Source organism: Alligator mississippiensis, chromosome 4 (genome assembly GCF_030867095.1).
Source record: "Alligator mississippiensis isolate rAllMis1 chromosome 4, rAllMis1, whole genome shotgun sequence".
In the NCBI taxonomy this organism is placed as follows: Eukaryota; Metazoa; Chordata; order Crocodylia; family Alligatoridae; genus Alligator; species Alligator mississippiensis.
In genome coordinates, this window is record NC_081827.1 from 39,398,929 (window position 1) to 39,414,883 (window position 15,955).

The 15,955-nt window shown below is 40.3% G+C and overlaps 1 protein-coding gene across 1 annotated transcript in view; it reads right to left on the minus strand.

The window, feature by feature from the left end:
• The window catches only part of IL17REL (interleukin 17 receptor E like), a 71,940-nt gene that overhangs the window by 16,413 nt on the left and 39,572 nt on the right, over positions 1-15,955 (minus strand). Inside the window, exons 4-9 of the mRNA XM_019491597.2 lie at positions 15,300-15,409; positions 12,809-12,923; positions 11,039-11,083; positions 5,682-5,818; positions 4,449-4,520; positions 1,355-1,409 (exon numbers count right to left, since the gene is read on the minus strand). Coding sequence (XP_019347142.1) covers positions 1,355-1,409; positions 4,449-4,520; positions 5,682-5,818; positions 11,039-11,083; positions 12,809-12,923; positions 15,300-15,409 — 534 coding nt within the window. The remainder of the gene's footprint in view (positions 1-1,354; positions 1,410-4,448; positions 4,521-5,681; positions 5,819-11,038; positions 11,084-12,808; positions 12,924-15,299; positions 15,410-15,955) is intronic.

Sequence of the window (15,955 nt, forward strand, 5' to 3'; positions counted from 1 at the left end):
CACAGTCACAAACATAAGCACAGACACACACACATACACCCGTGACCCTGCAGCTCCCAGGAACCCTGATGGTGGAATGGGGAGGGGCAGGACAGCATGGAGACCCATAGCCAGGCTCCATCCCCATGCACAGAGGCTGGACATGGCTGGGAGCAGCCCCTGTGGGGTGTCCCCAGGCTGTACCAGCCCACTCTTCACCAGCAGCCACCCTGGGCCACCATGCACAACCTAGGCCTCAGCAGCAGCCACAGAAGCAGGACATGAGGATGCTGCTGGTGGGTGACCATCCCAGCTCACTCTGTGCAGGTGCCAAGCCCTAGCTCTGGCCCTGACCCTGGCCCCAGCCCCCTCCCCCAGCCCCAGCTGATCCCAACCCCAGGCAGGAGGAGTGGTGCTCAGCCCAGCCTGTCCCCACCAGCCTCCAGCCACTGCTGTGGAGGAGCTGAGCTGGGCATGTGCAGGCCGGGTAGCACCACCAATCTGGGACTTTTGCTTCAATTTTAGCCAACCAGCTGGGACACCAGGATGGCCTATGAAATCCAGAACTGTCCAGCCAGGCCAGGATGTGTGGTCAACCCTAGACTAAATACAATAAAAAAAAAAAACCTGCAGGGTTTGCTACTGCCTATCTATTTGATATGCCTCTCATCAGACCAGACATTGAAAATCTGCATAGTGTGCAAAATGTCATTTTCATCTGGCACCTCAAGCCAAATTATGACTTTGATAGAATCACTTGTGTGAATAACTGCCCAATAAATAACAGGTTTTCAAGCTAGCTCACTGTCTGCAGATGTTTCCACTGGTTTCCTTTTATGACTGCACCAAATTCAGGCTGCTCGCATTCACTTTCATTTTCATTTCATCTTCTATTCCAGCTCTAATCTCTATTCCTTCCTGTCAGCAGCTTGCACACAAAATTACTTGTCTTTCTTTGTGAATTCTTTAAATTTGCAACAACCTCCTTCTCGTTTTTCTGTCAGGCCCCTCCTTCAAGTCTGGCTTTAACTCCCGTTCCTTCATAATCCCTTCGAAAGACAAGCGTCATAGGATTGCTTTCTTCTGGCTTTCTTGTATTAGAATTAAGAAAAACCATTAGTCGAATAGAAAAAAATTATTTGATGTCAACAAAGTTACTCTGCATTGGTACTGGTGCAAACACAGTGCCTGTAAGGAATTATTTTATTAAAAGTATTTATGTTAGTAGTGCTCTAATTAAGTTAATTAATTACAACTTTTTAAAAAGATTTTCTGCATTACAAATAAAAGCAGTAACCTCCAGAAATAAATACATTTCAAATAAGATATGATGATAGTATTTTTTCAAGAACTGGCTCATAACCATTCTACTTGCCATTTTTAAAAGGGCAAAGTTGTATCCTCCTTGCATCTGGAACTGCTTCCCAACCCTACAACCCAAAAAGATACCATTAGATAGGTCATTGGCATTCACACATCAGCTATTTTTCAAATTTCTCAGCTGAAAGATCCAAAGACGAAGCACACAGCACCCACATGAAAAACAACTGTTGATTTTTTTGGATATTTTCCTTTATATAATGTATCACTGTGTGTTTGATTTTTCATTGAGTGTACTGGATATTATCATTTGTATTTCAATACAATAGTATCAATCCATAAATTCCTGGAATGACACAATATTTTTTCTAACGTGTAATATTGATTTTAAAATATTGAATGCCAGTCCATTTTCCATTGGAGATGATGCCATTAAGTAGGGCAATGGCTTCATTATTTAGGTGGCAGGTTCAGAATCTTCAAACTGAACACCAACAGGAGCATTCCCAGTTCCCACAGATTAACTCAACCCTCCTCAGATTTTGGCCACTCATATTATAGAATTTACTGCAAAGACACTGACAGAACTAGTGTTGTTGTTATGTCCTCCTACATCCCAGGCTGGGATATGGGAGCATAGGACATAAGACTTAAGGGAATTAGGAGGTCACTAAATCTGGTCCCCTGCTACAGCAGACCACTGCATCATAATCCCTTTTAGAAATTTACTAAGCACAATTTAACAACTGGTTGTTTTCCCCCAATACTTCTATCAGCTGTTCCCTAAGCGTGCTCACTGAAACCCCCATCTAAATTCCAGTCTAAATTTATTCACAACCATGTGTACTCATTTTTTATTGTGCTAACATTGTTCTTAATACTAATTAGATCTTGTCCCTTAGTAATGCTTACCCACTATAAGTGGGGCCCCTAACCCCTGTTTCTTGAATAAAGAGCAATGCTGCAGAGGAGCTACAGCACTACCTTGAGCAACTGAAGAAAAAAATAGGTTACAAGGGTTGGGCTCCAGGAAGGATGTCAAATAACAGCTGCAGCAGAGCTGAGCAGGCTGCTGATGAATTGGGAGTATCAGTAGCCTCTGTTACTGAGAGCTGGGCTACGCAACAGAAATAAGTGGCTGAGTCAGTGCAGACGAGCAACTGATAGACAAGCAGAGCTGTGGGCCTGCTTGTACGGAGACAGGCTACAGAGAGGCAAGCTTGCAGATTGGGTGATAGAAAACCCTTGTGCTTGGTTCTGAGAAGCATGGAGCAGGTGACTGGATGGGATGGAGTTCAGGGGAACAGTATTGTAGCAACAGCAGTGTCAGTGGTGCACTGGCACCAGATGCCCTTATATTGCCTCAGCTGCCAATGTCACATTTCAGAGTTGCAAATTTTATTCCATTTCTATAACCATAGTCCTCAAGTTATCCAGTCTCTCTTGTGTGATACTTCCTTTTTCTCCTGTATTGATAATCCCTAATAACTACATAAGATCACTCCCAAGAACAATCCTTCAGGAACGCCTCTAGTAACTTTTCTCCAGCCCCATTCTTCCTCTGTAATGATAACCCATTGTATTTTGTTCTAAGCACCATCTTCTCCATCTCCACTATTAACTTCCCAAATGCCATCAAATTACTTATTTCTAGATATCCAGACATCTACATCTTATATACTAGAACAACTATATTCCCCTTACCTGGAACATAGGTATATAGTAGGCTGGCACAAATGGGATTTTATCCCATTTTTCTTCAAACTTTTCATTTTCCTTACCTCAAAATCTGTTCTAAAGCCTAATGTACTATTGAGATCAGACTAACAGGCCTATAGTTTTCTTACTTCTTTTTTCCCTTTCTTAATCTCAAGGTTAGGCATTTTCCAGTTGTACAGTACATGCCTCATCCCTCCCCAACCCCAGCTAGACACATTTAGTAAAATCCTTGCCACCAGACAAGTAATTTCATCTGCCAGTTCTTTAAATATTCTGAAATAGATATGTACCATTCCCCCCAGCTCTGATTACATTAGGCTCTCAGGAAGTTGGTTCCAATTTGGACAGTCACTCCTATGTCCATACCAGAATTCTCATCAACCTTCCTGCTTTTACTACCATATTCAACATCATTATCCTTACTGAAAAGTGAGGCACAGAATTAATTTAATTTTGAGGCCATACTTTTGGGAGTTTGTCTTTAAATAAAAGAATAATGAAAGAAAAGTGAGCAAAGGGTAGAGTTTATAGTTCTGAAGGGCCTTTTCTTTTTATCATTTATTTTAACTTCCTTTGCAAGGTCTAACTCAGCTTGACTTTTGGCAATTCTCACTTTACCTCTACACTTCATGATGTCTAAGACATAACTTTGTTTGCCGATCAATCTTTTTTTTATTTGGTAGGTTTGCTGCTTTTTCTTTTTAATGGAAGTTGTTCATCCAGTTAAATCTGAAGCCCTTCCCTATCATTGTTTCCTTTATTGCTTAGAATTAGAGGTGCACCAATACATCGGTCCCATATTACATTGACACCGATATGAGGAAAATTGAGAGTATTGGCAATCGGTGAGGAGCACAGCCCCACAGTGTGGAGAGCAGCTGGGTTGTGTTGGTAAGTTTGTTGTGGGTGAACAGGCGAGGAGGGAGGAAAGGCGAGTGGGTGGAAGATCTAGTCCCCTGCAGTGAGGGAGGGAGCGGGGCTGGGGATGGGGCTGGGGCTGGCACTGCCCAGCCCAGGTAGGGTGGGACACACTCCATCCAGGGGGCACAGGGAGGCAGGGCCAGCTCACTCTGCTGCACACACCCTGGGAGGGTGTGGGGGGGGGGGGGAGTGTGCCCCTGGATCTATGCGTAGTCTATTGTGGGGGAAGGGGGCAGATCGAGTCCTCCATGGTGAGGAGGGAGTGGGGCTGGGTGGGGTGGGGCACAATAGACTTACCAGCCGGATGCCATTCTTCACGCTGTGAGGCTGCATATCGGAATCGGATCAGTACTGGCCAATATGGCTTGTTAAAAATTGACCATCGGTATTGGCCCCAAAAATCTCTATTGATGCACCCCTACTTAGAATACAAGTCACAGACACCTTCTGCACCTTTGGAATAATTGTTCTAAGCCAATTGTATGCTGAAAGTCATCAGAATACTTTACCTCAATGCAGAGACAAGGCAGTAACTGGGAGTACTGCAAAGAAATAGATTTCAAAGACTCCTTCCCTTTTATCTGAAATGAAAGAGAGGCTGGTGAAGCCAGTATAGCTGCTACCTGTTAACAAAACTGCATAAAAATTATGGGGTGTATTTAACCAATAATCATACCTGAAAGTAGTCCTCTTTCCTGGCCTGATGAAAGGCACTTTGTGCCCAAAAGTTTGTCTAACATTTCTCCCAGTTATATAGTTGGTTCAATAACAAAGAAATCACCAGAAAAACCCCTTATTTTTCTCAGACACCTGAGTAATTTTACTCCTCTGAATCATAGGAAAGTAGGGCTGGAAGAAACCTCTCAATGTCATCTAGTCCAGCCCCCTGCTTAAAGCAGGGTCATCCCTGACTGAATCATCCCACCCAAGAGTCTATCCCACCTGTTCTTGAACATTTCTAAGGATGGAGGTTCCACAACTTCTCTACGCAGCTTGGTCCCATGCTTGAGCACCCTCCTAGTGAGAAAATTCCTCTTAATCTCCAACCTAAATTTCCTCTGCTGCAGCTTGAGGCCATTACTCCTAATACTGCCCCCTATGGCCACAAAGAAAAACCCATTTTCATCCTCTCTATAATCACCTTTCAGGTATACGAAGACTGTTATCAAATCCCCACTCAGTCTTGTCTTATGCAAACTAAATAATGCTAGCTCTTTCAAGCTTTCCTCATAAATCTTCAACCTCTAATAATTTTTGTCACACTGCACTGAACTCTCTCCCATCTGTCCACATCCTTCTTAAATGTACAGCCCAAAAATGGACGCAGTACTCCAGGTGCAGCCTCACCAACTCTGAATAGAATGGAAGAATCACTTCCTTGATTTTCAAATATCACTCCTGTTAATATAACTTAATATGCCTTTTTGGCCTTTTTTGCAACAAGAGCACACTGTTGGCTCATATTCAGTTTATGGTCTACTGTAACCCCAGGGCCTTCTCTGCAGTAGTGAGCCCAGCCAGTAATTCTCCTATCTGTCTTTGTACATGCAATTATTTATGCATGCAATTATTTTGTCCCAAGTGCAGGACTTTGTACTTGTCCTTGTTGAATTTCATCTGGTTGATTGCAGACCATTTTCCAGTTTATTCAGGTCATTCTAAATCCTAGTCCTACTCTCCAGAGTATTATGAGTAACTCAATGAACTCAACCTACTCTTTCAGCCTGTAATAAATTTCTTACCCGAGCCAATGCCCCTGCGTCTTCACAAATAAACCATTTGTGACATAAGCGGACATAATAGTCTTGGTCTCCAGGAAAGTGGGATATGTTCACAGATATGACTTTCTTTGCCCTGTCCACACTGTAATCCAACTTCCCTGCTGAGATAAGAAAAAAAATACGGAATTATTTCACTGTATTTATAAAGGTTCTTTGTTTCTTTTGTGAATCAACACTGTGAGGAGGGAGACTTGTGAAGTCCTATCTTTTATCATATCATGAGGTCATATCTTTTATCCTACCAACTTAGGCAGACAGCCTAACCTAAATATAGTTAGAACAATTACTTTTGTTTAACCCCATTGTGCTGATAAAAAAAGATCGGGAATTGGGAAGTATTTGATCCTTTTCCAGAGCTGAGCATATTTTGTGCCTGAAATGTTGTCTAACATGTCACCTGATTACAAATTTGATCCAGTAAAAGATTCTACTTCCCCACACAAATCTTATTTCTTGTATACCCCTTTGATCATCACAGCTGCAACATCATACTACTTCTTCCAGGCTGACATTTATGATATGGTTATTGTAGAAACATACAGATTAATGATGATCACTACTTTATTTTCTATAATCATGATCGGATATACCACAAAGCTGAATTTCAAGGCCCAATCTCTGCAATATTATAAATTCCCATTTATGATATTTGATTTCGTTCTATGCACAGTTATGTCTACATAAATATCATCTTCCTTTAAGAAACTTCAGTAAAAGTACAAAAGTATCTAGTTTAATTCTCTGACAGGACAATATTGGCTATACTTAATAGGGCTCAAATTTCTAGAATTTGAAGAATCAAGGTAAGTGTTGTTCACCTTAGTTCCCCAAACTAATTATTCTGCGGTGAGAAGTGTTAATAGAAAATACATGCAGTTAACACTTAGGCCAATAACAGATTTTATCATTTACTGCCATACATTCAGGTAGCAGGATGGCTAACTATTTGGCTGGTTAATTTTCAATCTAAAGATCCAGACACATGGCACACTTATAAAGGGTAAAGTTATAGATTACACTCTTTGATTCAACTACTTCTGTAACTTCACACTGCTTTTATTAATGATACTGCATAAAGAAAAGCACAGAAACTGATAAGTATAAGGTAACACTAACCCTACCAGAGCAGAAGTTTTGGGGGGGTGGGGAGAGGAAATAGCAGTTAAGACTTCTCATTTCTGTCCCCAGACCTTACATGGTCTTGGGCAAATTTCATTTTGGGCAAATTTGTTAACACTCCATTCCCCAGTTTACTTCTTCATAGTATCTACTTATTATGGTGAAGTTACACTTAGACTATACTACGGAACCTTAAAATGTGTCTACATATTAAAGCTCATTAACTTTTCTAAGTGCCCCCTGAGCATCTCAAAGTTAAACCACTTCAAGCCAGGGTTAACTCTGGGCCATGCTACCTAGCTCATATTAGGGTAACTTCAGTCTACTCCACAGACATAAAATGAGCAATTTGCAGTCCTCCAGCATCTCAAGATACACTGCTCCCAGGTCCCTCCCTCCCTCACCCAACCACAGCAGGGACAGACCAAGTGCCCTGACTCTTAGTCATACTCCTGCTCACCAACTGTCTAGCAACAAGTCAGAACTGTGCAGGCAAGAAAAGGTTTAACCCTTAATGTGCAACTGCTCACAGCATGTTCTTCCTTTAACACTGCTTAATATTCCATAGATTGACTATGGTCTAAGTGTGACATGTAACTTCACCTTTACATCAATGTAACTTACATCAGTTTTGTACAATAATTTAAATTACCACCAGTAACTAAAGCAGATAAATGTGCACCTGTCCCTTCATTGCTGTAGGTTTTTTGACAGTGTCTTGCCTCTAAGTAGAAGGGGAACAGATAAGAGTCTGTTTGCCTTTATCAAATGGCTACCTTTGAGCTCTGGACACACAACAATTAAACCAACTTAACCAACATTAGTGGAGTAGTACTTCTGATTTTCTCAAAATAGATCTACACCAGAATCAAGTAAATTACACAGGAGTAGGGCTGTCCAGTGAATGACCACTTCTTTTTATATGACAGTTTAAGTAGCAGTTACTTGTACTAATGCAAATGTATTATGTGTCCAGGCCTTTTCTGTAAAATCTGTCTAGAGTGGTTTAGCTAGGATTCCTTTCTGAACTTGTCCCTTCACTCAGGGTCAGACTGATCACAGTATTTGGGGTCAGGAAAGGATTTTACCCTATGGTCAGATTGGTATGGACTGTGGGGTGGTTGCCTTTCTCTGTAGCAGGGGGCATGGCCCTCTTCCTGTGATCTCTTGAGCATATTTTTTAACAGCCTTAATAGTAGCAGGATGTTGGCTGCTGTGGTTCCCCTGCTTTACCTGTGGCAGGCTAGAGTGTTATGTCTTGGGTTGTGTGTCATAGTTGACTGTGTGGTTTTGCTAAGAGGTTAGGATTTGTATAGGACAGTTTGAATAGAGATGATCTTGCCTCAGACAGGAGGTTGGACTAGTTCAGGAGGTCCCTTCCAGCCCTACTTCTCTATGATTTTACAATTCTATGAAAAGAAGGAATGGACAGGACACCGATCTGACATCAGTTCCAGAAAGCCTGTGTCAGGACTCTTCAGCCTTCCTGGACATTCTATCACGGACCTCGAAGCAGCTGCTTTTAAACAATCAGGCTTTAAAAGCCAACTTGATCATAAAATTACAGAACAAGAGATCATCCACAGATTGTGTTAAGTACAGTCTAAATGGAGACGATGGTTTCTTACTGGATTATCTTGTATGACCCCTATATCCCTATGGGTTTACTGCTGTTCGCCTCTCTCAGAACTGGCCCTTCCCCTTTCCCCTCTTTTCCTTGTCCTTTGCATTTTAATTCACTCTTTCAATTTAAATGCCTGCTCCCTGGAAGTCCTTTTACACCACCTGGAGAAGTGAACTGTTGCTTACAAAAGTTAATACATCTCTGAATGAGTTAGTCCAAGGTGTAACTCTATCCTGTTTTCTGCCTTGCTGTATTATATTATTAAACATGAAGTTACAGCCTTGCTCTTCCACTGTTAGGCATCCATCCATTCTTCCTGCCCCTTAAACATTCTCTACAAAGCTGCCACTATTTTAAAATATATTGATGTTCTCCACAGAAGCATTCAAGTTTTCCATTTGCGTGGGAAGGGCGGGCTGATTGTTTGTTTACACTTTTTATTTCTTAGTGCAGGTCTGGTTTTGGTTTGTTTTTCCCCTTTGGAGGCATGAAGGAAGAAAATAAATAGGAAGATTCCAGAAGAAAGGATTTCAAAACAGGACTGTTCTCAATATACTCAGTTTATAAATCCATCACTATCTTTTTAAGGCAAACATGAAAAATTACATGTTTGGTAAGTAAGGTAAGTATAAGGTAAATGGACACACTTACAAATGAAAACTCTTAAATTTGTATTAAATCTGTATTAAATTTTATTTACTTGGCCATATGTAACTAACTTTCCATTGTGATATAAGAAGTAAGCCTATGTACAAGTCTTGTCCCTCCATTTGTAGACAAAGGCACTAAGATAAATTCTTTGATTCCATGATCTTACAGAGCCTGACATGAAGGAGCAGATCAGGTATGGGGGGGTACGACTGAATCCTCCCTTTAGACCACATCATGAAAGCAGCTTCCCTCCATACTCAGCAACACATACCCTTCCCAATCTCCATTGCCCCCTGACTCACCGCTACTGCTCTTCTTGTTGTCCTCAGCTGATGTGGGAGCAGAAGGAGCTTCATCACTGCTCCTACCCTGCTCCAGCTGGGCTTTGCAGGGACCTGGGCTCAGCTGGGGACAGCAGCAGTGGTGGGAAGGTTCCTCCTCCCTGCCCAGTGCCCTCGAGTGTTCCCCATTAGTCTGGTGCAGGCTCAGAGAAAGGGAACCTTCCTGCCACCATCACTGATGTCATCCTCAGCTGATCCTGCCTGAAGCAAGGTAGGCACAGCTCTGGAGCTCCCCCCACCCCTACATCAGCCTGGGACAATGGAGACAATGGCAGTGGTGGGGGGGAAAGGGAGAGGAGAGGAGGGGAGGGGATGTGGTGCTGAGCATGGAAGAGGAGGGGAATTCTTAGCTGTTTTAGGAACTTACAAGTCCCCATTTGCTGCTCCCATAGAGTAGTCCCCCCAGTGCCAGAGCAGGGGGGAAGCAGGGAGTGGGGTTACAACCATCCCTGCAGTGCTGGTCACTGCTCCCACACTCCCTTTTACTAAATACTGGACAGGACCAGACACAGGCATGGGCAAACTGTGTGGCTGCTTGGGGCCTGGACAGAAAAGGGGCCCCAAAATGGTATTTTAAATTTATTATTATTATTATTATCATCATCATCATGAAGGGGGGCCCAATACTAAAAGTTTGCCCAGGGCTGCCAAGAATCTAGGTATGGTGCTGATCCTGAATCTACTTATGCTGACAAAAGGTTATGTCAGACAGGAAATAATAATGTTATAAATATGCAGCAACCAAGATAAAAACAGAATGATGTAGCACATCATCATACGTAAACATGCGAGAGATTTTCTCATTATATGGACCTATTTTAAGACTTCAAGGGGAGGAGCAGTATTGCCTCCCCCCTCCCACCCCTGGCTGTTTAAAGACTCATACTGACAACAGGAAACGATGTTGCTTAACAGACTGATTAAAGAGAACTCAGATTAAGAAATTGACTATGCAATGCTGTTAAGCTCTCAAACTGAAAAAATAGGTGGAAAATACAAAGTCATGCCAATGTTTCCTAATCTCATTTGGTTTTAAATAATTTAGATGTTACTCATAATAATAGTTGGCAATGAGAAAACTACTAAAAAGAAAACACAGTATGTCAAGTTGGCTATGCCCCTTTCAATAGAAATCTTTCCTGTAGGCCTTATGCATTTGAGCAGTCCAATAATAGTCCTTGTTCATTTGACTGATTTCTATAGGATTATTCATGAAATGCACGCAGGCTGCAACAAGTATCTCAGAATGCATGGATAGGACCTAACCTGCATGTATGTGTTTATAAGTTTAAACAGGGCACTAACTACTTCATCTGTTAGCTAAACCTTCCAAATGAGTATTCATAAACACTTACATTTTCCAGCATATCCAAAGCTCTGCTAATTCTGTAATAACTGCACTGGCAATAGTGATATATATATTCATTTTATCTTTATATTTGTATGTATCTATTCATATCTGTTATGGAACTATGGAGATATATCAGTGTACAATCCACTTGAAGTACTGACAGCTCTAAGCTATATATATTTCCTGCATTGTTAGACTAAATAATATACAAAAGTCAATGGAGTTAGCTCACCTGAACAAGATGGAATATGTTTTCCCACATCATTGTTTCTGCAGTCTGCAAAATACAAAACAGAATATTTATTTATATACCTACAGGATATTTATGTTTCTACAAGATACCTCTATAGCTTCCAACACCATAATATCTGAGTGCCTCCCAACAGAAAATTTATCTAGTACTCCTGAGGATCATCTCACTAGTTTTGAAAGACAGATTTACACCTAGTAAAAATTCAGAGAGGATAACAGCATACAGCAAATACTTCTTTCCCATACACTGATCACCTCACAGGAAGTAATGCAGAAGATCTCTCAGTGGTTTAGCCTTTTCCCACTATATATCCTAATCAAAACTTTAAATAAATTTCTAATCTGGGCTACTAAACCACACCCCAACCCCCTTTATGCAGTGTACCCATTAATAATTTTAATCATTCCTCCCTTGAATAAATCTTCAGTAGCTTTCCAGATTCATATATCTGAAATAAGTAATTTGGAACTTTTCCCATGTTAATTTCTCCCACCCCAGGCTTATTTTAATAATATGTTATTTAATGCTTAGGAAGTTAGCCAGGAATAAAGGCCAGTTAAATACGTGGCAGACAACAAGGACATAGAACTCAGTGCTTTAAAGCTTGATTCAAAAGAAGACTAAACCTGATCCATACAATTACAAATCTGTTTCCTAATCTTAATTTTTCCCTCTCTTTCTGCCTAAATCAATATTAGAACCATATTTTGTTTTCTTTTTCCTCACATACTGCCAGGAGCAATTCTTCAGTGTATTTCTTTGTTCCTTCTTCCATATAAAGTGTTTTTATTTTCAGTTTTCACAAAAGCTGGGGGCTTTTTTCCATTTAAGTTCACAAAGTACACTTTACATATAGGCTAGGTACAGACATTCAAAAAGCCTGAGGCAGAATCGATCCAAGTTACAAGATTTTCTGTAAGCAGTGTAGTGTAGATTGGTAGTGAACAGAGCACACATTCACCCTTTGGTGGTGGGAGCAAATCTTAGACTGGGTTCCACCATTTTTAAACCAGTCTCTGTGTGCTGAACTTCTGTTTCTGAAACACCGGTTTCCAATCACTTATACTGGTAAAAGTAATGTCTGAATCTGGCCACAATGACAAATGTGGTAATTTAATAAGATATTGAAATTCTTGCTGAATACTCCAAAGTTTCCATATATAGTAAGATGTAACAGTATCTAATTTCATCTATGCAATGTCATCTATCAAATTTTATAATAATAAATATTTGGGAGTGTATAACTGTTACTATAATACCCAAATATACTGGAGCAAGTGGTAGAAGATCAATTAATTGAAAAGAAAAGCTTTGCACATTTGTTTGGAATTTCTTAGTAAAATTTCCCCCAAGGGCTAATTCTGTCTTTGAAAGCATATATTGGAATTCAGTTGGAATCTCAAAAAATGACTTTAAGCCATATTCCCAAGTGATGCTAGAGGCTCTAATTTATATGCATAATTATATGCAAAACAATTAGGTAAAAGTGCATTCCTGACTGAACCTGTGCATTCAAGCTGCCAGAGGCATAAGTACAGTTATGCAGGTACAGTTTTGGTTCTGGATTTTTACACCCTTTCATGTATCAATCTTGGGTTTCCATTCACAAAGACCAGATTGAACTTCAGCTTATATAAAAAGGGTATATCTGAACTGGTGTGGCTTCACTTAGGTGAGTTTATCCCAGAACAGGACCTGGCCTCAATGTTTTCCCCCCGCTGAAACATCATGTTATGGACAATATCCTACCTTCAACATAGTATTCCTGACTCAGCTTTACTTCACAGTAATTTGGTATTGTTTTCATAGTCACATAGATGTGCTGCGCTGCTTTGACTTCAAAACAATTAAACTGTACTTGTATCTGTTCAAAACATGTATTTAAAATCAAGTTATGTATGACTTTCAGAAGGCATGCAAACTACAAAATATTACAGGATTAAACATGCGTTCTCTTTGGTTCCAACTAGCTTCTGATGACAAACAATATGACAAAGAAAGAGAAATTGTTTTCAGAAAGGATTTCCAAGAGTATCAATTTCTGATTGAAGAAATGATCAACTGTTGCACTTATAGGCCTGCATCCACATGAGCATGGACATTTGTTGCCCTGGGGGCAAGAAGAAGTGGCACACCTTGTGCCGCTGCTAGTTGTCCCCAGGGAACGCCTATGCCACACGCCTTCTAGCACGCAGCAGGTTACCCCAGGTCAGGTAGGGGAATCTGGGTCCAGTAGCCTTATCTGGGGTACTGGGGACCTCAGGTAGCTGCAGCCAAGGCTATACTGCTGCTCGGAGTCTGATCAGTAGCTGGAGCATGGCAGTTTTGGGCAGCATGCACTGCCCATACATGTGCCACCCTGCTTTTTTTTCCACATGGGTTTTTTTTTTACCATGGGATCTCCCTGCTAACTTACAGTACAGAGAACACCTGAATGTGCAGTGCTTGGCACCACAGACAGGTCTGCAGCACCACATATTGCATGGCCACACTCATCTGGATGCAGCCCTAGATATACAAATATCCATGAATTATCAAATGCTTTTAAAAGCTAAATGAAGGTAAACATGAAGGCTGAGATTGGAAACACCTTTTGAATTTCAGTGAAGAGTGGATACCTCCATTCTATTGGCCCTCTTTAAAAATCCCAATTTAAATGGCATTTTATAAGCCCTAGTACAGCTAATGCTTAGTCAGGAAGAAATACCCTGATGATAGAGTCTATGAAACACCTTTTACTTTATTTTTCATGACCAGTGCTAACTTTTTTCATAATGATTCTGCAACTTAGGAGGCCAAACTGCAAAGCCATTTAGGTTTCTTTGAAAGCTGTACCCCAGATCTACAGAATTATAGAAATGAAGGGCTCAAAGGGACCTCAGAAGATCATCAAGCTCAACCCCCCTGCTCTGGGCAGGAATACTGCTGAGATCAAATGATCCCAACAAGGTGTCTGTCCAGTCTCCTCTTGAAAACTTCTAAGGTTGGGGACTGCACCACCTCCTTGGGAAGTCTATTCCAGATTCTGGTCACCCTTACCATAAAAAAAGTTCTTCCTTACATCCAACCTGAAACCATCCTCTAACAGTTTATGGTCATTGCTCCCTGATGCCATTCCATTTGCCATTTGGCTCACTGGTGCCAACAATTCCCATATTCCCTTCTAGAAAAGTCTTTACATTGGCTATATATATTTTTGGGATAGGTTGCTAAATATACAACAGTATGAATTATGACTCATCAGAAATCACCCAAAGGTCATTATTTGTTCATCAAATGTCAATCTTTGGCATAAGGATTAATAATAGATGGTTACAGTAATCATCTTAATTGCTTCTGTAAGTTAGTCATGTAGGAGCTGAGACAAGAGAAATAAAATCACTTGAGGTAACTACTCTACCTAGTGGATTCAAAAGGATTCCATAATTTTCCAAGTATTTTTCCCCCCAAAATCCATAAATATGTTTTCAGAAGGATACACATGCAATCTATCCCAAGTTCAATATTTCTGGCTGTTTAGCAGCTCTGTGTTGCACTAAGATGCATATGTTCAAAGGATGCTATTGGAGTGTTAGTGGCCAAATACCATTTAGAGGAAAAAGATCTCATTTCTTATATGTGACCAAAATGGTCTGTATACAGGCACAAAAAACAAACCCTTTTGTGGTATTAATAAGCTAGCTACCTACCAATAAGTAAAGACAAAATTAATCTCTCGTTTTTCATAAAGTGCAACAAACATTTAAAGATGGCCTAGCTTTTGGTGCTTACAAATTGTAAGTGCCAATACTTAAAGGAGCAGTTTTACATTATAATTTATTTGCAGTTGCAATCACCCTAAAGGAAAAAAAATAAGTAACTCATAAAATCATACTCATAGGCCCAAATAACATTATGTCCTGTAGATAACTGAAGGTGCAAAATTTCACCCACAATTTTGCTGGCACAAAAGAAAAAAATAAATATAGAGCATGATCATAAACTTGTCTCTCTAGAGTATAGTACCTCATGCGCCATGATAAAGAAGTGGTAAAGAAGAGAGTTTACATGTTAAAAAAGTGATAAGATTTGAATTATATTTCACTATAAGCAGGTTTTCCTGTATCTTTATAGAAATGTAAATTTCATGTTCAGTTTTCTACACTTGGTCTGATGTAGAAAATACAAGTTTATAATGAACTTTGGGGGTTTTTCCTTAAAGACTTATAACATTTTTATACACAACTGAAACACAGTCTACCTTCCTTCCAAGAGGCTGCTGGTTTGTTTTGCGAGAAAACCTCACATTCATGCAACTGGTCTGCTGTGTGTCCAGTGAGAGATAACAAATTTCCAGCCCACGAATATTTTCTGAAATTAATCATAAAATTTATTTTAAAAGTCTACTTGCACCATCTTTAGAAAACAAAAGATAAACCAAACAAGTACAGTGCATTCAGAGTCTTTTATTCTACATTTAAGATGCATATACTTCTTCTGAACGCATATACTTCTTCTAAGTATTTATATCAGAGACAACATATATTGTTAGAAATTAATGGGCTGATCTTGCAAACCTTTAGGCATATGCTTTATTTTAAGCCTATGAGTAGCATATATTCACTTCAAGTTAAGCTTATAGATAGAATTATAGATAGAAGTTTGAAAGATTTGGTCTACATAGGTCCATTAACAAAATATGAAGATTAGATTAATGATTAAATTAATTCAAAATGGTTATGGCATACAACTCATTTACTCATTCATGGCTCGAACAGAGCTGAGTGGACCTTGTGGGGGGACAGAGAAGGATGCAGGCTGCCCACTGTGGGCTCAGAGCTGCCCACCCTCCTGCCCTCCACCCAGGAACCCCACACCAGCCATGCCACCATGGCAAAGCACACCATGCCTGTACCA